Genomic DNA, 22177 nt, shown 5'->3' on the forward strand with positions numbered 1-22177 from the left:
AAAGACTCTGTTATATCGTTATTTCATGCTCATTATTTATTGCTATTTATTTATATCTGATAATAAATTTTACTTTGAACTTTGGTCCATGCATTTTACAATATTTGGCTTTTCCGTGTTTCCTTTCAACATGGAAGACAATTTTGACCCACTGAGACTGTGCTGTCTTACAGAGGAATCTCACTCCCCCTTTAATTCTATCTTGGAATCTATTTTTCCCATTAACTCCTGCTGATTCTGCCACTCATCTACACACAAATTGGCAATTAACCCACCAACCTGCATGTCTTTCCTCCAAGAGAACCACTACCTTGTTGTAGAGATTGGAGGTTTGTGTGCCTCAATGACCCAGAGAGCTATGTTGGCTTTATGCTTTGGCTCTTGGTAGGATCACCCATGCCAAACAGGTCAAAGAGTGGCCCACCAGTCCTCCAGGTTTGGGGGTTCAGCTCAGAGCTAATAACCTTGGCTGGTAAAACAACATTGTTATGGAAACAGCAAAGAGGGAACCTTCTACATCTGAGTGCAACGGTATTCTTGACTCTCCACCTGGGACTTGCATGCCTGACAGTAGTAAAATCCAAGCTACTGACACGATGAAGCACCGCCAGAGATGGACCTTCACTGCTGCACTAAACACGAGTGACGTGATGGGCAGTAGGTAGGCTGCACGTCTTTAGGATATGGGTGGAAACCGGAACACTGAGGGGAAACCCACAGTCTTGGGGAGAATGTGCAAACCCCATGCAGACAAAACTCGAGGTCAGGATTGAACCTGGGTCCCTGGAGCTGAGAGGCTGTGGCTGCATCACTGCACCACCACTTCCGATTTCCCTTTACTTCTTGGTGCTCCTTTGTATATTTTTCTCTTCAGTTTTCCTATTTTTCCCGTGCTATGTGTAACTTCCCAATGGACGAACAGGCATCCATGCCAGTCCCTGACTGTTTTGCACTATGAAAACACTGGGTCTCCGGCATCTCACCACCCCGAGACGGACTTGTACAATTAATCACTATTTAGGGCCCCTAGGGCAAAGTTTAACCTCCAGGCAGCTGGTCTGCAGAGGAAATTTCTAATGTTGTTACAGGAGTCTTATGGAGCTCACTGCACAGCCGTGTCCTGCCCCAAATATTACAACATCTATCAAGTTCAGTTGATGGATAAATGGTCACTGTGAGCAAAATATTTCATCTGTTTAATGAGCAGGCTTGGTCAGATCATAAACAGGGCTGGAGTGTATCCTGAGCTTTGTAAACAGAGAGGGTGATTACTATTACCAACAATGCAGGGCGATTTAACACAGCCTTACTGTTGCAAGTACACTGAGTACAGAGAGGCTCCTCAACCAGGGTGGAAGACGCTTGCCGTTTAATCTCCGGTTGCAGCAGTTCAGGACTTCAGTAAAGCTAAGGTTGGCATCACTGCTACTCTATACCGAGGCCTCTTCTTCAGAGACATGGAAACTCAAGTCAGACAAGGACTTGGCTGGCGTTCCTGGACAGCACCCAGTTGGCAGTCAGGGCCAAAGGAGATGATGCTGACAAATATTGACCTGTTTTGTGGAAACATGCTGATAAAACTTTGTGGCTGTTACCAGTCCCTGGTGAGTCCACGCTCGTTATCAACTGCCTCCAGCTGAAAAGTGTCAGTTCTCCCACCAAGTACAAGACTGGCATATGCAAGTCCGCCTTATTGGGTATGTTGCACCAAAGACTTTCTCTTTCAAAGGCCATTGTAATTTTAACTAAATCATCGTCGTGCAGCACTGATACAAAATCACCAAAATTCAGAGATTGCGCAACAATGGCTAATGTCCACCAAGACAAAAGTTAGCCCAGGCAAGCAATATTAAAACAACTTCTCCGTTAAAACAAAAGACAAGTCAACCAATGAGGCTGGAATTGATTACTGAAAGTATCAATGGGCAAACGTTCTACCAACTTCTTCTGCAATCTCAGAGATCTGGATGTAACTGAAGGATGCAAAGTGCCCAGTCATTAACACCAGCACCAATAATCCCCAGCATCTTGCTCACAGCTTAAGGTGTGCTCTCCTCCACTGTGGTGAGCTGTGCCTCACTGTGGCTCAGCAGCTCAATAGCATCAAATCATTGAGATCATTTCCAATGTGTTACTTGTGTAAATCTGAAACACCAAGCTTACTTCACCCACCGCAGTCCGGCCCCCGAGGAGGAGTGTTTGATTCAATCCCTTCATTTTGTTCAGAAGAACAGGTCCACTGAAAAGCCAAATTATGCTGAGAATTCTGCATTGAGACTGATCTGACATCCTAACGACGGGAAACAAATAAATGGGAAGCCCAGCGCTTGGAGGGAAAATTGTGCATCACTTCCACTGACTATAACTTTCCCCAGTCTTTTGCTTGAGGAAACAGGGAGGCTGCCTCTGCCACAACAGTTTGTCCAAATGTGTTCCTTGCTTAAGAAACTGGTAAAGGGAAAGGGAGGGGGATGGAGATGCGTGCAAGGGAGAGGAGCTAGTAAAACGTGTGAACCAAGAGGTGAATTCACATTTTTCCACCATGACCAGACCAATTATTATCAGGATTTTGTTTAATGGTTGAAAGGTTCAAGCGGAACAAGCGTGCAGCGAACCTCTCCTCTCTTGAATTCCTGTACAAAGGACAGCTGCTGTGGAGCCAGTTGCCTTCGTATCAATGTCAGCATGAACCTGCTGCTTCTTCTCACTTAGGACAGAGTTAAAGCCAAGTGCAAACGGTACAAGACCCAGCCTGCCTCACCGCAAGTGGCTCAATGCAAGGTAGGAATACTCACCGCTAGTTCAGTGACTAAAATATCAGTTATACTTCCCAGTACAGTTACAAAGTCAAACACATTCCATGCATCACGGAAGTAATTCTATGCAAAAAGAGAGGAAAAAAAATCAGTATCAAATTGTCAGCAATTGTACACATCACACAGATTTATTCCAGCGTGGGCAGATGCTCCCCCAGTGTTTCTCTGGAACAGATTTAACTTCACTTCCGGGTCATTACGGGTGGCGATGTTGTTAGCTGACCCTAAGTATCCACAGATATGGGGGGTGGGGGTACACTCTGATGACAGGTTCCCTCAGAACTGGCAGTTCAAAGGTTGACTGGAAAGATGAGAAAACCCACAGCTCACCCACAGGAAAGTGGAGATGCACCTGGCAGTGAGATTTCAGGTCATTAAGTGACGCATAGATAAGGAGGATGGTAACAGTCCTTTCCCCAGGGGAGGGGAGCCCCAAACTATCGAGGGTGAAATGGGGGAAGACTTAAAAGGGACCCAAGAGGCAACCTGGTCATGCAGAAAGTGGTGGGTATATGCAAAGAGCTGCCGGAGGAAGTGGTCAAAGCAGCTACAATAGTATCACCTGAGGAGCAGCCAGATAGGTACATGGAGGAACAGGGCTTCGAGGGATACGGACTGAACACAGGAAGTTGGGACTAAATGGATGGGCACCATGGTTGTCATGGGATGGTTGGGCTGCAAGGCCTGTATTCATGTTGTGTTGCTCTCTCCACAAACTAGAATCATGGAGTCCTACGGCACAGGATTGGGGTCTCGCAGCCCGCCTCGTCTATACCAACCACAATGTCTATCCACCCTATACTAAACATATTTGCCTGCATTAGCCTATATCCTGTACACCTTCCCTATCCTGTGCAGAAGCACTTTGAAATATTTTAATTGTATCAGCCTCTATTACCTCCAGTGACAGCACGTTTCACATAACCAACACGCCCTGTGTGGACAATTTAACCGTCAGATTTCCTTCAAATTTTTCCTCCCTCACCTTGAACTTGTGTTCTCTAGTTGTAGACTCTGCTGCCCTGAGACAAGGTCTATGACCTTCATAATTTTATAAATCTCTATCAGATCACCCTCAACCTCCCGTAGTCCAGTGAGATAAGACCGGCCAATGCGATCTATCCCTGTAACTGCAGTGCTCCATTCCAGGCAACACCCTGGTGAGTCTCTCTGTTGTTAGGCGCAGTCTAACTATGACATCCCAACTCGGAGTTTCAGCCGATGAAGGTGAGCATAACAAATGCCTTCTTCACTTCCCGATCCACCTTCGGCAAACTCTCAGGTGACAATTCCTAGCTTGAGTTGTGTTTCTATGACTATGAAGCGATGTGAATGTTAGAGGTGCTGAGTGATTTGTGTGTTGTCAGCAGTGGACATCACTGGTTCATTGCCAAAATATTTCTGTTTCCTCAAGACACTGCCCAGCTGGTTCACTCTGCCATTTGGACTCAACACCACCACCAATGGGAACTAATGTCAGATATCCATTAATCCTATTCTTGATTGGATAAGGACTGTACACAAACCCCCAGTTCCTCTTTCCCCATCCCCTAAACTCCTGATGACATGGTGGCTCTGATCGTCAGCCTGCTACCACATTATCGGACAACCAAGGACCTTCCAGGCTGAGTACCTGGATCACACAATCCACTGACAATTCAATGCCCCCAGGCCCATCACCATGAGGCTTCAATGCATTAATGTTCCAACAGTACAATCAGCAACTCAGTAAGGCCCTGATCGATCAAAGTGCCAATTCCCCAAGACTCCTAGATGGAGGAATTCAGCCTGCCCTGGATGATCATCCATTGGCTGGGACCCTGCTATCTCCCCAGCCCGTGTTTGGAGCACAGACCCTCCAACATCTGGTCACTTCAACCTCCCCCTCCCACACCCCTATTACTGGAAGGATGACCAATCGGGCCCCACCCCCAATTGTCCAATCATCACTTGGCTGCAAATGGTTAGATTACCCAACTAACTCCACAGGCCCAGGCGCAAAGGGACTTGTGTCTGCTGTCTCCCTCTCTGTCCACTAGCCTAACAGCCCAGCCTCGGTCCTGAAGGCTGCACCTTCCATTGCTTCCTGAGTAGCACACGGAGGAAAGGGGGCAACAGAGCAAGTGCTGCTGTCTAACAGCTACAGTGTCACAGGTTCAATCCTGACTTTGGTTGCTATCTATCAGGGGTCTGCACGTTCCTCCTGTGGCCACGTTGTAATTTCCTCCCACATCCCAAAGACGCGAAGGTTAACTGGTGACTGAGACTGCCGCTAGGGCGAAGGTCGACCTAGCAGAATCCGGAGGCAGGGTATGTCATACAGTGAGGCTTTGGCACAGGCGTTTGTTTCCTTTACAGCTATACTGTAACCACGTGCTGACGGGTGGGCCTCTCTGCACCCAATCAAATCTCCAGTTTCTCTATAAGGATGCAAACCAAATCGAGCTCTACACATAGGCAGGTCTTTGTAAAATTAGAGTTCTTGACCGGATATGTGAAACACCTGTACTACAGACTCGGGCACTAATTCAGAACAACATTTTTCATTATTGTTAAATGGTTCTAATTGTACAGCACAAAGTAACGTACCAGTATACCAAAGGCAATGAGCTTCAACACACACTCCATGGAGAATAGAGACGTGAATAATATGTTCAGGTACTGCAGCATTCTGTCATATGGATCAGGAGCGTTATGGAACTATTTAAACAAAAAGTTTAAGAGGAACAGGAATCAGTCTTGATCCTTTCTAGAACTTCCACGACAGAATCAGCAAGGTTAAATTGTTGCATGCCAGGAATGAAATGCCTCACTAGCCCGGAACAGAACCTACTCTTTTATCAAGGACATCATGTTCCTGTGGACTTCAAGCTGTCTCGCACAGCAAACTGGTCACTGTGATCAGTACATCAGTACAGGAAAAAGTCACTGGTGCTTAATTCATCCCAATGCACACAAAATGCTATTCTCTGATTCCCCCAGTTCCCAGTTCATATTAAGTTTCCCGTACTGCACAGAACAGATAAAACAACCAATTAAATGTGTTCATTTTCTGAAGTTCAGCTCTGATGGTCAATGAAGATTAACTCTGCTGGGCATATTTCAATGATATGGATTGTACAAATATACCTCTCTATTTGGCACACTGTTAGACATCACAATGGCCACTGGGAAGTCATTATTCTTGACTTTATAAGGCAGTCAGCTGATCAGAAGTAACAAAACCCGGCACACCCACCTCGAGAAGCTGTACTGGAGAGGGTGCAAAGGGGATTTAACAAGGATGGTGTCAGATCTGGAGAAGTGTAGCAAAAGAAATTTGTTGCCTGAAAGGACATTACTTCCCATTTAAAGAGAGCATAGAAATGTTTCAGAAGAGGCATGTTCTTCAAAGAACACACACCACTTGGTAGATGATGGGTTTCGTTTGGAGAGCTCTTCTTCAAACAGAACAGTCATGATAGCATTAACGCTTCTATTTGTCTCATTATCAATTGAAAATTAATCTGTTATATTCATGATCCCTAAATGCACTTGTGCCCAATTTCATCCTGATGTGGCATGTTTAAAATTTCACAATAAAATGCTAGTTTTAGAAATATTATTGTATCATAATAATATTCTAATTTATTTTTGATTGTTTAATTATTGACATGACTGTCATTGCTTTGTTCATTAGAGAGCCAGTAACTCATCACATTATCTGTAAGTTATTTTTGTACCAGATATCCCATATCTAGTTTTTTTAAACTAATTGTACCACTGGGAGCATCATGAAAATTTGTATTACTGATTTATTATTTTAATTTTATCAAGTCTATATCGACCTTTATGTTTCTACCCCTAAGTTGCATAATTCCTCTCAATAAACATACAGATAAAGTCACCAAATCATACATTCTTGATGTGAACTTAAACACACGTCAGTGGAATAAAGTTATCTATCAACACCTGACGAAGGGTCTCGGCCCGAAACGTCGACTGTACCTCTTCCTAGAGATGCTGCCTAGCTTGCTGCGTTCACCAGCAACTTTGATGTGTGTTGCTTGAATTTCCAGCTTCCGCAGAATTCCTTGTGTTTACATCTATCAACACTTGTTGTACCGTTGACAAAACCACAAGACCATAAAATATAGGAGCAGAATTAGGTCATTTGGCCCATTGAGTCTGCTCTGCCATTCATTACAGCTGATCTAATTTTCCTCTCAGCCCCAATCTCCTGCCTTCTCCCCGTATCCCTTCATGTCATGACCAATCAAGAATCTATCAAACTATGCCTTAAATATACATAAAGACGTGGCTTCCACAGCTGCCTGTGGCAAGAAATTCCACAGATTCACCACCCTCTAGCTAAGGAAATTCCTTCTCATCTCCATTCTCTAAAAGGACGCCTCTCTATTCTGAGGCTGTGTCCTCCGGTCTCAGACTCTCCCACCACAGGAAACATCCTCTCCACATCCACTCTATCAAGGCCTTTCACCATTCAACAGTTTTCAATGAGGTCACCCCTGATTCCTCTGAATTCTAGTGACTACAGGCTTTAAAAAAGCTTAAAATTAAATAAAACTTCAACCCCTAAGCAGGGACATTATGAAATATAACATATTTTTACACTTGAATTGAAGGCCTAACGACAATAATAAATTGCTTTTTTATCGCACGTTCAGACAACTCCTGGATCAGCTTACTGCCTCACAATCAGTCCAGTATCTTATTATAGCAGGACGGGTCTAAATGTGTGTTAATAACAGAACTCATGAACTAATGTTCAATGATCACATGTAACAAACTTTTACCTTAAAAAAGAGGTGATTTCCAGTTGTCAGGAGCACCTTCACTGACGATGAGTTCACAGGTTTGGGGAAAAAAGGTCTAATTGGTTGATAGAATTAAAATGGTTATGTTAAATCAGCTACCTTTTACACATTCCTCCTCACTGAAGTCAGTGGAAATCTGAGAAATACCTATTAAGTGCCTTGTACTATTGCTCAAAGTTAGAATTTCCCTTGTATTCCTCAGGATCAGATAATATTGATAAGTCAAACTAGAGCTCACTATAAAGAAATAGGTGTTGGAGAGGGAGGGGGTTCTAGTCAACACCTTCAAGAATGTAACACCGCTCAGCTGGCAACTCCGGTGCACCTCAAATCACGTTTCTTGTCTTGAGCCCCATCTTAGGAAGGTGGACTTTTAGGGTGAATAATGACAAGCAAAGTGTCATGTAAGTAGAAATAACAGTTCTTAAAGCAGAAGAATTTAACTTTGTCATTGAAAATTGAAGTAACATCTCTGTGACAACCAAACTCCAGGTTCATGGAGCGCTTGGCTGAGACAGCTCACCTTCATCATCAGCACGATGGTGTTGAGTGCGATCATGGCCATTATAAAATATTCAAAAGGGGGGGAGACCACAAATCTCCACATCTTGTACTGGAAAGTCTGCTTGTTCTGTGGCATGTATCGGGTAAGAGGCTTGGCACTTATAGCAAAATCAATGCAGGCTCTCTGGAAACAAAACAGCAAAAGGTCTGAATTAGAGAACGACCATTTAGCTGGAATGAAAAGATGCAGCATCCATGGAGAAACAGGAAGATTGCATAACATTTAATTGTGGAGTCTGTGCAAACCTTCAGAGGGCAATTTCCAAAAGCGAAAATGAGGTGGATGCTCCCTACTGAAACAGTTCTGGAAGTCAGTTTTTTCGACAATTTCTAAAGCACTTAAAATTAATTTACAACCTAACAAATTAACTGTGTTCCTTGGAATAATTCCTCAAAATATCCGTGGTATCTCTGTGTCTGACCAACATGTTATTGTATTTGTTACATTGATAGCTAGGAGGGCCATTTTGTTGAAGTGGAAGGATACATCAGCTCCCACTTTGTCACAATGGTTCTCTCAAGTGATGCTATGTCTTAGTTTGGAGAAAATTAGAAGTCCAACCTTTGAACCCTTATTTGATTTTGAGAAAAGATGGGGTTCATTTGCTCATTACTATCATTTGAGTTAATTGATAGATTTCCTCCACAATCTAATTGTAAATTTTTGGTATTTTTTTCTTCTTGCTGGCGGTTTGATGTTTATCTTTAGAAGCTTTTTGTATGACGCATGACTCCAGGTTGTACACCTAATGGGTTACCCCCCTCCCCTTTTTCTGCTTAGTAGTGTTTTGTTTTAATTTATTATCACCAAAAATTTTTCAATCCTTAAAATGTTTTTTCCCCCTTGAGAGATTGTAAGTGTTGTTTACTCTGATGTATTCGCATTATTTTTGAATAATATAATAATAAAAAGATTTGAAAAGAAAAAGAGGTGGATGCTCCCACATTCCTGACTGGAGATGAAATGTTGTTCCTTGACTTATATAGGGTTTTGGAGGCCATTATAATCCCTCTCTGTTTCTATTTCTCTCACAGATGCCTGACCTGAAGGACACTCCCAATATTCTCCTTTGCCATGTGACTCCCTTGTCCATCGATCTCCCTCCTGACACATCCCCGCAAGTGTGACAAGTGCTATACCCACCCCTACGTTTCCTCCCTCACCCACTGTTCAGGGCCCCAAACACTCCTGGGTAAGGCGGCACTTCACCTGCTCATCTTTTTGGTTCGCGTATTGTGTCTGGTGTCCTCTACGTCGATGAGATTGGTCTGTCTGCAAAGAGGGCAGGATCTCCCAGGGGGCCATTCATTTTGCTACAGCTTCCCCTTCCCGTTCCCATTCTGACATGTCTGTTCACGGTGTCCTCTATTCCCACTGAGAGGCCATATGAAGGTTGGAGGAGCAACATCACATTTTCTGTCTAGGTTGCCTCCAACCTGATGGCATGAACATCAGTTTCTAAATTTCCAGTAATTTCTCTTCCCCCCTCCTTCTTCTCTATTTTTTCCATTTCCCATTCTGGTTCCTCTCTCACACCTCCTCCTTCCCTTTCTTCCTTCGTTCACTGTCCTCTCCTGTTAGATTCCTTCCTCTTTAGCCCCTTATCTCTTCCACCTCTCTCCTCACAACCCCATACTTCATTCCCTCCTCTCCCAAACGCCAACCTTCCCCCTTACCTGGACTCACCAATGACCTACCAGTTTGTACTCCCCCACCTTCTTATCCTGGTTTCTTCCTTCTTCCTTTCGAGTCCTGATGAAAGGTCTCAACCTGAAGCATCGACTGTTTATTCCCCTCTGTAACTCCTGCCTGACCTGCTGATTTCTTCCGGCATTTTGTGTGCTTCTCAATATTCTCCAGTTTATTTCAAATTTGCAACACCTGCAGGGGTTTGACTCCTCGGATCCAACAATTGCTTGTTTCTCCCTACTGCGTTCATTTTTCTCTTTATTGACACCTCATCCAGAGAAATCGACTGCAATTTACAAGTCTTCAGGGCTCTCTCGGCAGGCACCACTGCCAAGTGTGTCACTCAGCCTCAGTCTCCTTCCTCTCAAAGACCTTTCCCCTATCTATGTAATTTAAGACATGTTGTCAGAGTTCCAGATTATTAACCCCGTTTATCTTACCACTGGTGATGTCTGGCTTATTTTTGACATTTTCTACTTTTATTTAAGCATACAATATTAAGTGACTGTGAAATAAGAAAACTTCTATCCTGATGAAGGGTCTAGGCCCAAAATGTTGACTGTTTACTCTGCTCCAGGCATGCTGCCTGACTTGCTGAGTTCCTCCAGCTTTTTGTATGTGTTGCAAGTCATTTCCAGCATCTCCAGAATCTCTTATGGTTAGAAAACATATGAGATTTGTGCAGAAACTGTGCCTTTTCAATGCATTTCACATATGCCAACTAATATTGGCTCTTTGCCAAATCACTCAACAATCACATAGTTAAGATGCACAGACAGCTGTTAGCAATTTGCAAGATTCATTTCTTTCATGATATCTACTTTCAACCTCCTCCATCCATTTAGTCCCTGTTATTAAGATTCATTCCTTAAATTCCACTGCTGGATAGTGAGATAGATTACCTAAGGCTACAGCAGGAGATAAATCAGATGGAAAGTTAGGCAAAACGGTGGCGTATGGAATTTAATCCCGGCAACTGTGAGGTGATCCACTTTGCTAAATCAAATAGAGGCAGGACATATACAGTAAATGGTAGGCCACTCAGGAATGCTGATAAACAGAGAGACTTAATGGTCCAAAAACATAGCCCTCTGAAAGTGGCCACGCTCATAAAAAGAGCAGTACGGAAGGTGTATGACATGCTCGCCTTTTGGGTTACAGCATAGAATATAAAAGATAGAACACTAGTTTTGTAACTAGTTAGGCCCCATGTGGAGTATCTTGTGCAGGTCTGGTTACCGCATTATGGGAAGGGTTGAATTGAATTGACTTTATTACTTACACTCTTCAAATACATGGGGAGTAAAAATCTTCACATTACGTCTCCATTCAAATGTGCATTTATAGTAATTAATAATAAATATTATGTACAACAGGATAGTCAGTAGAACAAGAAATACAGTAGCGTCAGCATGTGGTTGTGCTTGGAGGGTGCAGAGGAGATTTATCAGGATGCTGCCTGGATTGGAGAAATTTATTTACGGGAGGGTTTGAAACATAGAAACATAGAAAATAGGTGCAGGAGTAGGCCATTCGGCCCTTCGAGCCCGCACCGCCATTCAGTATGATCATGGCAGATCATCCAACTCAGAACCCTATACCAGTCTTCCCTCCATACCCCCTGATCCCTTAGCCACAAGGGCCATATCTAACTCCCTCTTCAATATAGCCAATGAACTGGCCTCAACTGTTTCCTGTGGCAGAGAATTCCACAGATTCACCACTCTCTGTGTGAAAAAGTTTTTGCTAATCTTGGTCCTAAAAGGCTTCCCCTTTATCCTCAAACTGTGACCCCTCGTTCTGGACTTCCCCAACATCGGGAACAATCTTCCTGCATCTAGCCTGTCCAATCCCCTTAGGATTTTATACAATGAACGTCCTTCATATTAAATTCTTTAATAAATGTCTGTTCAGAATTGCCAGCATTCAACCTCATCTAACAGGAGTTTAGTGAAAAGCAAACAATACTTGGCCTTTAGAGAGTGGTCTTGGGATTGTATAAGCGATGTACAGTTTGGTGGTAAGTACACAGTACAAACGCTATTTTCACACACGTGTTCAGCTTTGGGATGAGCTGAACAGTTATCCAAAATAGTAATTTTGCAATATTTGAGTAGCCCTATAGATGTGCAATTGCTCCGGCTCCTGGCACAAAATATTTTTCAAACTACTCTAACATAATATCGGTGGTAATCCAGCTATTTTTTATTGGGCAGTATGCCTTATGAGAATAGGTTGAGTGAACCTGGCCTTTTCTCCTTGGAGCGACGGAGGATGAGAGGTCACCTGATAGAGGTGTATAAGATGATGAGAGGGCATTGATCATGTGGATAGTCAGAGGCTTTTTCGCAGAGCTGAAATGGTTGCCAAAAGAGGACACAGGTTTAAGGTGCTGGGGAGTAGGTACAGAGGAGACGTCAGGGGTAAGTTTTTTTCAAGTGCGTGGAATGGGCTGCCAGCAACTGTGGTGGAGATGGACACGATAGGGTCTTTTAAGAGACTTTTGGATAGGTACATTGAGTTTAGAAAAAATAGAGGGCTGTACGTAAGCCTAGTAATTTCTAAGGTAGGGATGTGTTCGGCACAACTTTGTGGGCCAAAGGGCCTGTATTGTGCTGTAGGTTTTCTATGTTACTGGGTCAATTTTAACACCTTTCAAGGCCTTAGGACATGTACATTTTCTGATCACCAGTGAGTACCTGCTGCATTCAAGCATCCTAAAATGGTAACTGTGTCCTTAGATTGTTTGAATTCTGGGGGATCTTTGTCTTCTGTTGCTAATGAGGCTAGGCTTCTTTATTCTGGTGCAGAGGAGACTGAGGGATTCCCTGGTATAAAATTCTAAGAGCCACAGATAGAGGAGGTAATCATAATCCGTTTCCTATCATTGAGGTATCAAAAAAACAAGCAGACATTGGTTTAAGGTGAAAGGAAGGGTTTTAAAGGGGATTTGAGGGAAAGTTTACTTTATGTAGAAAGGCACCCCAATAGGCAAGGCTTAGAAGGACGTGGACCTTATTCAGGTAAATGGGATTAAGGCAGAAGAGTAAACAGGTCAGCATAGGCATGGTGGGCTGAAGGCCACATCTCTGTATGGTACAACTCTGCAACTGTATGAAACACCCCATTTCATCCTGGTTTCCTACATTACATTCTTCAACTCTCTGTTACAGTCACAGTCCGTTCTTTCTCTGTCCATAAGACATAGGAGCAGAATTAGGCCATTTGGCGTATTGAGCCAACTCTGCCGTACCATCATGCCTGATTTGTTATAATTCTCAACCCACTTCTCCTGCCTTTCTCTCCATAACCTTTGGCATTCTTACTAATTAAGGACCTCCACTTTAAATATCCCCAATGACTTGGCCTCCACAGCTGTCTGTGGCAATAAATTCCACAGATTTACCACCCTCTGGCTAAAGAAATTCCTCCTCATCTCTGCACAAAAGGGATGTCCTTCTAATCTCAGGCTGCACCGTCTGGTCCTAGACTGTGCATTCTTTGTTCTACACTCTTGCTGTTTGGAGGAGGGGAGAACTGACTGAGACAATTATAGTTAGGAGGGACGAGACAAATCAATTCCCTGAGCAGAGAGGCCAACAGCGATTTAAGACATCGAGTTGAAGAATCCAACGGGAGTCAAGGAAAGAGCTTTACACCCAAAGAGATGCGGAGATCTACAATTCGCTGTCACAGGAAACTCTAGAATCTAGATGAACATATGGTGTGGTATCACTTTCAAGATTATGGATCGAAAGCGGTAAAGTGGGATTACTTGCAAAAGTTCATCTCTCTGTTAAATTTCAATGATTTCAAAATGTAATTAGCTATGTGCTCCCCCTTCACTACCTGCCTTCACCACCCCAAACGGGTAGCAAACAAGAATTATTTTCCTGCAGTTGATGTAATCATTCGTAAGTGAATGCCCTTCATGAAAAGAAAGGAGGCCACCTGTGGTAGTTTGGGGTTTGAAATATTTTTTATTTATTTTTATTCGGATGCAGCCCTGATTTAATCCTAGCCTAATCATGGGACAATTTACAATGACCAATTAACCCCAACCGGTATGTCTTTGGACTGTGGGAGGAAACTGGAGCACCCAGAGGAAACCCATGTGGTCACGAGGAGAACGCACATATTCCTTACAGGCAGCGGCGGGAATTGAACCTGGGTTGCCTGTACTGTAAACTGTTGTACTAACCACTACTCTACTGTGCTGCCCCTAGTTTATATAGTTCATTATATATGGAATAGGAACTAGCTCCTGGAGAAATTCAGAATGCTGAATCACAGACAAGTTGGACAACAGTGGGAAGATCGGTGACGCCCTACCTCATTTTTCTCCAGGCTGCATTCAGACATCACCTTATCACCCTGTTCCTGGAACGTGATGATAATCAGAGCAACAAAAATATTCACAAAGAAAAATGGGAACACCACAAAGTACACAACATAAAATATGGACATTTCCATCCGGTAGCTGGGGCTGGGCCCCTGATCTTCTTCTGTGGCATCCACAGAGTGCTTTAAAACCCTGGGGAACAGAGAATAAAAATCAAGTGAGGAAATTACAGTAACTTAACTTCACTTGCCAAGTAGAAAACTTGTATCTGAAAAACTGGAGTTCCTTTGTGGACTTTGAATATTCACAACAAAAAACTTGTTCTCATGTCTTAATAGTTTGGAGATATTTTGAATTCTCATATCATAGCTGAGAATGTCATAATAAATCCCTGGTTTTCAAGTGAATCAATTTGCTTTAACATTATATTTTTGTACATTATATGTGATTTATGTATAGCCTTAAAAAATTTCTCTAAAAAGCTCTAAGTAAATAAGTAAACACAAGGCTATAGATTTTCCACTGAGTTTCCCTTAAGTTCCTGCAGTAATTTCAGAGAATCTACAGAAACTGTTTTTTGATAGGATTTTCATCAAAAATAAAACACGTGTCTCCAGAACCCTAATCGAGTTGTACCACGACATGCTGAATTTAAAAGATCATTGTTACATCATAAACGCAAGCACGAACTCTGTCCATCTCTCCAACTCCTGAACTTGCCCCTAATGATGGCCTTCCATATGACATTACACCTGAGTTGAAGATCCACCCGAGTTGCTGCCACATGATTGGTTAATTAGATATTTGCATTAATGAGCAGGCGTCCCTAATAAATTGGCCACTGAGTGTATGTCTTGTTCTTTATCGGATGCTTTGGGGTTTCTCATCCTGCCCTGAGCTCACTATTTTCTGCAGGTACTTTTACCATTCACCAACTGAATGACTTTCAAACAGTTCTGGGAAAAACACCAGAAAGTTCAGCCAAGGAAAAACAGAAGAACTGCTTCAAAATTGATGAAGCTTTCTATCAGATAATGTCAGCTCCTTTCAGATAAAGACAGAATGTATTGGCTCTTCTTTTTTTCCATTTGCTAAGAAGACATTTGGAAAAAAATGTGCTTCTATACAACACAAGAACACAAGACAGTAGAACCTGGGCCCCTTGAACCTTTCTCACTACTCAATAAGATCATGGCGGATCATCTCCGGACCAGATCCCCACAGGCTTCAGCATAACAAGCTTTGAAAACCTCCTCTTTAAGTACTTCAAATGATCCAGCCCCATTATCTCTCTGGAGTAAAAAACATCAGGGATTCATCACCCTCTACACCTGGGGTTCCCAACCTGAGGTCCACGGACACCTTGCTTAACAGTATAGGCCCATGGGCCAATGAAAGGTTGGGAACCCCTGCCCTACACAAAGAAATTTCTACATACCTCGATATTAAATGACCATAACTATGTCTCCTCATTTGAAATTCTCCAACTGGTATAAATATTTTGATACGCTTCATCAGATCATGCAAGTTTCAATAATGACACCCCTCATTCGTCTAAAATCTTTAAAAAAACTACAAACCTAACCCATTTAACTTCCCTTGTTTAGATAATCCACACATTTCCAGAATTAACTTGATGAATCTCTGCTGGACTGCCTCTAATGTTACTACATCGTTTGTTCCTACCTTCTATGTCAATGTTACTACATTCACAAAGGACCCTCACATACCCCCTTCTCATGACTACCGTCAGGGGTGGTCTGTGGACCCATGAATACTAGCTCACTATTCTGCTCTTTGTGCACCATTCTTTATATATATACTTTGTTTTATGTATTGCACTATACTACTGCTACAAAGCACCGACTTTCACAACATATGCCAGTGATAATAAATCTGATTCTGAATTATGATATGACTCCTTTCTTAGGTACGAGGACCTAAAATGCATTCAATATGCTAGATGCAATGCCTAATCTTAACAAAACCTCCCACTTTTGAAACTCCAGCTCTTTGCCATAAAGGCCAAAATGTCATTTGCCTTCTCAACTACTGACTGAAGCTGCCTTTTAAACATTTTGTGATTCATCCACAAAACATACATATCATCCATTCACTTTTTCTGGAAACATTTTGCTAACAAAAAAATATCTTGGAAGTCTTGAGGCCAACATGAAAGCAGAGATGACAAAGTGTTCACGATATCAACATCTAAGGTACTGTGAAAAAGTGCCTGGTGACCACAAAGTATAAATCAGATTGTACAGATCTAATCCGGCTGCCAAGTTATTGGGGAGCTTCCTTTATCAATTAATCTTCTTCAGAATCTCATTAAAACATGTATAGCCTTGGGCATTTTAATTTACACAATATGAAATTACACTTTTAAGACACTTATGGGAAGAAGTTCAGCTTACATCACCGGTTACCCTTGCCCCTATGCATCTGACTCCATTAACATGCAGGGGTAATCACAACTGGACAATGATGTGCTGGTGCCCAGATAATGCCCGATAATCACCGCACAAATACAATTGAATGTAATACTTACGTTGGCCACCCTTCACCAGTTGACACTGTGAATAACGTCAGTAAGGCCCAGAGCACATTATCGTAGTGGAAATCATATTTCTTCCATTCCCTGGGTTCTGCCTCAATTTCGTCATTGTCATAAACTAGATACTGACCCCTGCAAAGTAACATCAGAACAGGAATGCTTTCACTTTCCAGTTTTTTGTGACCCAAGTGAAACCTGGTGGAGAACATTTGGAATTAGATAGTTTTGAATGCAACACCAGGCTGCACTAGCTTTTATTAACATTTAGCTTGGAGTCTAACTCTCAGATAAATATCTACCTGGGACAAATTGGCTCCATTAATCTGGAACTCTTACATGGGGTATCAAACATGTTTGATTTTTTATTGAATTTTGCACTTGGTCACAATGAAATGTGAATCCAGATATTGGGGCAATATTCCCCCCCCCACCAAAAAAAGTGTGGTATTCTTAAGAATTTTTCATGGAATGGTTGAGATATTGGTCAATGCACAGCTTACACTGTTCAGATAATGGTGTAGATAAAGCCACACATCAATAGGTGCGAGGAGTAAGATGCCAAATCATTGGGCCTGTGGTTGTCCATGACTGAAGCAACCACTGAAGAAGAAGGTGGGCAAGAGTACTGGCAGAAAATGCCTGATGGAGCAGACAGCTGGTTCATGGAGAAAACTGCTCAATTTTCACCATAACTGGAATTTAACTTGGTCCTGTCTGCCTGGTGACAGCAGTTACAACCAACTTGGCTATTTATCTTCTGAGAGGGCACCAGTTTTATTCAAATTTACTGCATAAGTAGCAGGGTGCAGCCAATCAAATTGCTCTTATTAAGACGCTCATCGGGCTGTCCAGGCCAGGCACAGTTGAGGGCTGTTCAAAGCCAGAAGTGATTGAAAGGTATAGAAAGGTTCATAAAGTGGTTACAGTGTGGAAGACAGCCATTTCACTCATTGGATCCATACTGGTTTAATTGAATGTTAATCTAGCTAGTTCCACCTTTCTTCCTCTCCTCACAGAGCTGCAAACTTTTTCCTTTCTCAAACTTTCTAGGGTGTTCCAGGTGGGGCTAGAAGGAGCAGGACTGTTGCCCTAGGGAGTGGGTAGTGGGTTGATTTGGGGTGATGATATCTCCAAACATTAGTAGCTTCTATCTACATCCCCCCCCCCACCCACAGTACAGCCCCAGAAATGCTTCTGATTTTGATATGAAAATCGGACAACTAAATATGTTAGAAGTCTGAAATCAAGAAAGAAATGAGTCAAGGAAAATGCCAGAAACACTCAACAGGTCGGCCAGCACCTGTGGAAAGAGAAACAGAGTTAACTTTTCAGGGCGAAGACCCTGCATCAGAACTGGGAATGAGAAAACACGTTAGTTATAAATTACAGTGTGTAGAGGAGCAATGAGCAGGACAAAATCAACATCTCTGCTAGGGTGAGACAGTGGGCTAGCTCTAGGAGACACAGGCTAGCCTGAAAAAGGATCCAGTGCTTTCTTGGCGTATGTGACGAATAAACTCTTCTTGGGCTTCCAGCCGGCTACAGGTACCCGACGTTTCGATGACAAACTCTGCCATCTTCATCAACGATAATGCCTGGGCATGTCTAGTTCAGTAGTGTTTATAACCCACCTTGTCCGTCCATCCTGATTGGTTAGTCCTCATCCAATCAGGTTTCTGCTGTCCCACCTAGTTTACAATCGAATCCCAGTTCTTACTTAGAACGAGACCTTCGCCTTTGTTAAAATTCTCTTCCTCTAGTTTTATTTCAATGGCTTCCTTCACCAGGCAGTCCCAAAGCCATTGGAGAAGCATATTAATTAAGCTAGTCTGACACAGGCACTGGCTAGTCTGATTAGAAAGAAACAACATAATTCAAACAAAACAGTGTGGAACTGATAAGAAAGTAGGTACGAATGGAATATTTCAGTGGCAGAAGCAGCAAAAACTCTGGAGACAAAACAATAGAAGTTGATGAGTCTACATTAAAAGTGTGGAGATTACATCAGAAGGAAAAGGGACTTCTGGCCAACGTGAGCTCCTATTCCTGAGTACTGATCTTTCTATTCTTATTGACTGTTCAGGAAATGTCAGGGAAACCCCGTGGTTGTGTGTGTATATGGATAGTTAAGTCTTGTGTGAACTGCACCGTTAGTTTTACCCAATGGGTGGTGGGGTGGAAGTTCATCTCTACCAAAGGAGGTGTAAAGTGCTCCTTCCCTCTGCTGGCCTGCAGGTTAACCTTGGGCATGGTGTAGCACCTGATTAGCACCCCGACCAAGGTCAGGTGAAGCCGGTGCACATCACAAGAGTATTGATAATGGCTGGGGTCGCCCATCTTGTGAGGACTCTGCCCAGAAGAAGACAATGGTAAACCACTGTGTAGAGAAATTCACCAATAACAATCACGGTCATGCAAAGATCGTGACCATTCACGTAACGAGTGAACAAACCTTTATCCAAATTGCATGCCTTTTTGTGTTGCCTCAATAAAGATAAACAATAGTTAATCTAAATTCTCTCTGGGGCTAACCAGCCATTCATGTTGACGGGGGAGTTTGCAGCAGAGGGTGGTTAGAGGGAGTGAACACAATCAAAGAAACCTGTAAACGTTATAAAACGCAGAAGGCGCAGAAAATTCCCAGTATCATTTGGGATCAGAGAAGTGAAAACCAAAATGGCACTGGTGGAAATCTATCGCTTCCGACATTTGCCTGGTGTTAGTGGGTCGGTTCCAGGTGGTTTAATGAGGCTGCACACCCGGCGCTCACACAGAAGGTCATTGCGAAGGGTCTCAGGTGAGGGTGAGTACACCAGCCCTATCTATGGAGCAGTGAGAGAGTATGCTATTGAGCAGAACCTTCCATGCACCTTGTCTGCACTTCTTGCTGCCTGAGTATACCAGCCAGCTTTATCAAAGACTGCACCCACTCAGGTATTCTCTCTTCTCCCCTCTCCTATCAGGCAGAAGATACAGAGTCTGAAAGCACATAGCAATAGGCTCATAGACAACTTCCATCTAGGTCTGGAATGGACCTCATATGATATGATGGACTTTGATCTCACAATCCACTTTGTTAAGATCATACACCTTATTCTGTTATTGCTTTACCTCCTTCCATCTCAATGCACCGTTTAATGATTCAATCTGTATAAACAGTATGCAAGACAGCTTTTCACTATATCTTAGTACATAATCAATACTAATACTAAAGTTAAAATCAAAACATTCTTTATAATTACTTATCTCAAAATCAAAGTGGAGGCTATTTGCCTAGAAATTCTTCCCCTGTTATTAGCATAGAGTTTAAGGGATAAGGGGCACTCCTTTGATGATAACAATGTGCATATTTTTGGCCAGGGAGGGCAGGTGGTTTGAAAGGAGAGATTAGAAAAGCCATCTTTGTCAAACTGGAAACCCAACCCTGAATAGAGGGGGTGGGTACAATACCACCAATCAGCTACTTACAATGCAGCCTTGACATCTCTACCTTGGCGACTCCACAACAGTTCACACCTCCTTCCATGCAAATATTGGACTAATGACACTCATGTGATTGCTATATCTTTAAACAACTCACAGAGTTTATAACCCAGAAAACTACCCGCCATGGATTAGAATTGAAGAAGCCCCTTGGATAAATGGTGAGATATCTTCGAGGCAACACGGTGAGTCCAGTTGCCTTGACTTACTACTGCTTGTTACACAGTGTCTAATGGTGTTGCACTGTGTTGTGACATGATGAAGCTTCAGAGAAGATTCAAAAGGACATTGTTGGGATAGCAGGGCTTGAGTTGTCAGGACAGGCTGGATAGACTTTGACTTTCTCCAGGAATGCAGGCACCCAAGAGCTGACTTGATAGAGATATAACATTATGAGAGAAATGGGCAGGGTAGGTAGCGAGCATTTCCTCAAGGCAGGGGTGCCTGAGACTAGAGGGCATTGGTTTTGGTAGAGGGGAAGGGAGGAGGTTTAACGAGGATGTGCTGGGTAGACATTCCACACAAACAGCACTTGGTGTTTGGAATGAGCTGCTGGAGGAGGTGGTCATGGCAAGAACAAAAATGACATTTTAGAAGCATCTAGACAGGTACTTGAATGCACAGGGCATGGGCAATATAGAATTAATACAGGCAAGTATGACTACTATAGATAGACATAATGGGCAGTATAGACGGGGCGAGCTACATGGCTACTCCATGACACTCAGTCCAATAAAGTCAGCTGAATTACCAGCACTAATGTTGCTGTCTGGCATTTTGTTCTACCAGAAGAGGAAGAGGTTTGTGCAACATTAACTCAGCTTCACACTGCATTCCAGTTTGTCACGTTCATTTGTCAGATTTTACCTGCAGTCCTTTTCCAAATCCTTTGACTCATCAGTGCAGTAGAAGAATTTGCCCTTGAAGAGCTGCACGGCAATGACAGCAAAGATGAACATGAACAGCATGTAAACGGTCAGTATGTTCAGAACATTCTTCAGCGAGTTCACCACACAGTCAAAGACAGCCTGAAGGAAACACACCTGAAGTCAGCTACCAACACAACATCAGAAACAAGATGAAACCAGGAAAGGCACTGCCATGTTCCAATCAAACTTAAAGGATTACTGAACAGCTTGCAACTCATCATTTTTAAAGTTGATACCTCTTGAGATCGTGGGCCCCAAGTTTAACAGGCAGTAATCTCTGACCCATGGGTAAAAGGATATTTATATCTTCACGTCAGGGAACGTCATTGTGACACCATTAACAACCCTATTATAACATTAAATGCCTGAATTAAACCTCAAATGTTCGATTAAGAACTTGCCAAATCCTTATCTTGCAGCAATTATAGCAGGAGGAGAAGGACCTTCTTAAAGTGGTCCTGCATCACCTGCACAAAATTTAAAGCAGACATTTAAAGACTATTTCGCGATTATATTTGAAATGCAGGTTAAACGATCTCTTTTTAAAGATTTGTACCTGTTGTGTAGGACACTTTTTTGCAGAATGTGAATTGTGCAGTTCAGGTATTAACAGAATGAGTGTTGTAGCATCTAAGCCAATCTCATGCTATAGAGTGCTAATGAAGAAGAAACATAGCTAGACTCTGTAAGAAAACCAACATTGCTGAATGAAACTAGATGTGTACAGTAAAAAGTGGCGAAAAGGAAATGTTTAGTTTCTTGATTTTACCAGCAGTTTTTCCAAAATGCTTTCACTGCAAAAGCACGATAATTCAAAATTCAGTACCTTTAACTTGGGCAGACGTTTGATGGTCTTCAGTGGCCTCAGGACACGGAGAACACGGAGTGACTTGATGGTGTTGAGGTCCTTTCCTTTGTTCCCTCTGACAAATAAAGTCCAGGAGTTAACCACCATTGAATGCAGGAATGAGGCAGACAA

General features: G+C 42.7%; 1 protein-coding gene across 3 annotated transcripts in view; it reads right to left on the reverse strand.

The window, feature by feature from the left end:
* Window positions 1-22177, reverse strand: part of LOC134359997 (probable voltage-dependent N-type calcium channel subunit alpha-1B) — a 910000-nt gene that overhangs the window by 114957 nt on the left and 772866 nt on the right. For all 3 annotated transcript variants that reach the window (XM_063073960.1, XM_063073961.1, XM_063073962.1), the window contains 7 exons: window positions 22025-22121; window positions 21137-21297; window positions 16781-16918; window positions 14220-14421; window positions 8157-8321; window positions 5406-5516; window positions 2796-2879 (listed from right to left, as the gene is read on the reverse strand). In XM_063073960.1, the coding sequence (XP_062930030.1) occupies window positions 2796-2879; window positions 5406-5516; window positions 8157-8321; window positions 14220-14421; window positions 16781-16918; window positions 21137-21297; window positions 22025-22121 (958 nt within the window). The remainder of the gene's footprint in view (window positions 1-2795; window positions 2880-5405; window positions 5517-8156; window positions 8322-14219; window positions 14422-16780; window positions 16919-21136; window positions 21298-22024; window positions 22122-22177) is intronic.

Source organism: Mobula hypostoma, chromosome 21 (assembly GCF_963921235.1).
Source record: "Mobula hypostoma chromosome 21, sMobHyp1.1, whole genome shotgun sequence".
Taxonomy (NCBI): domain Eukaryota; kingdom Metazoa; phylum Chordata; class Chondrichthyes; order Myliobatiformes; family Myliobatidae; genus Mobula; species Mobula hypostoma.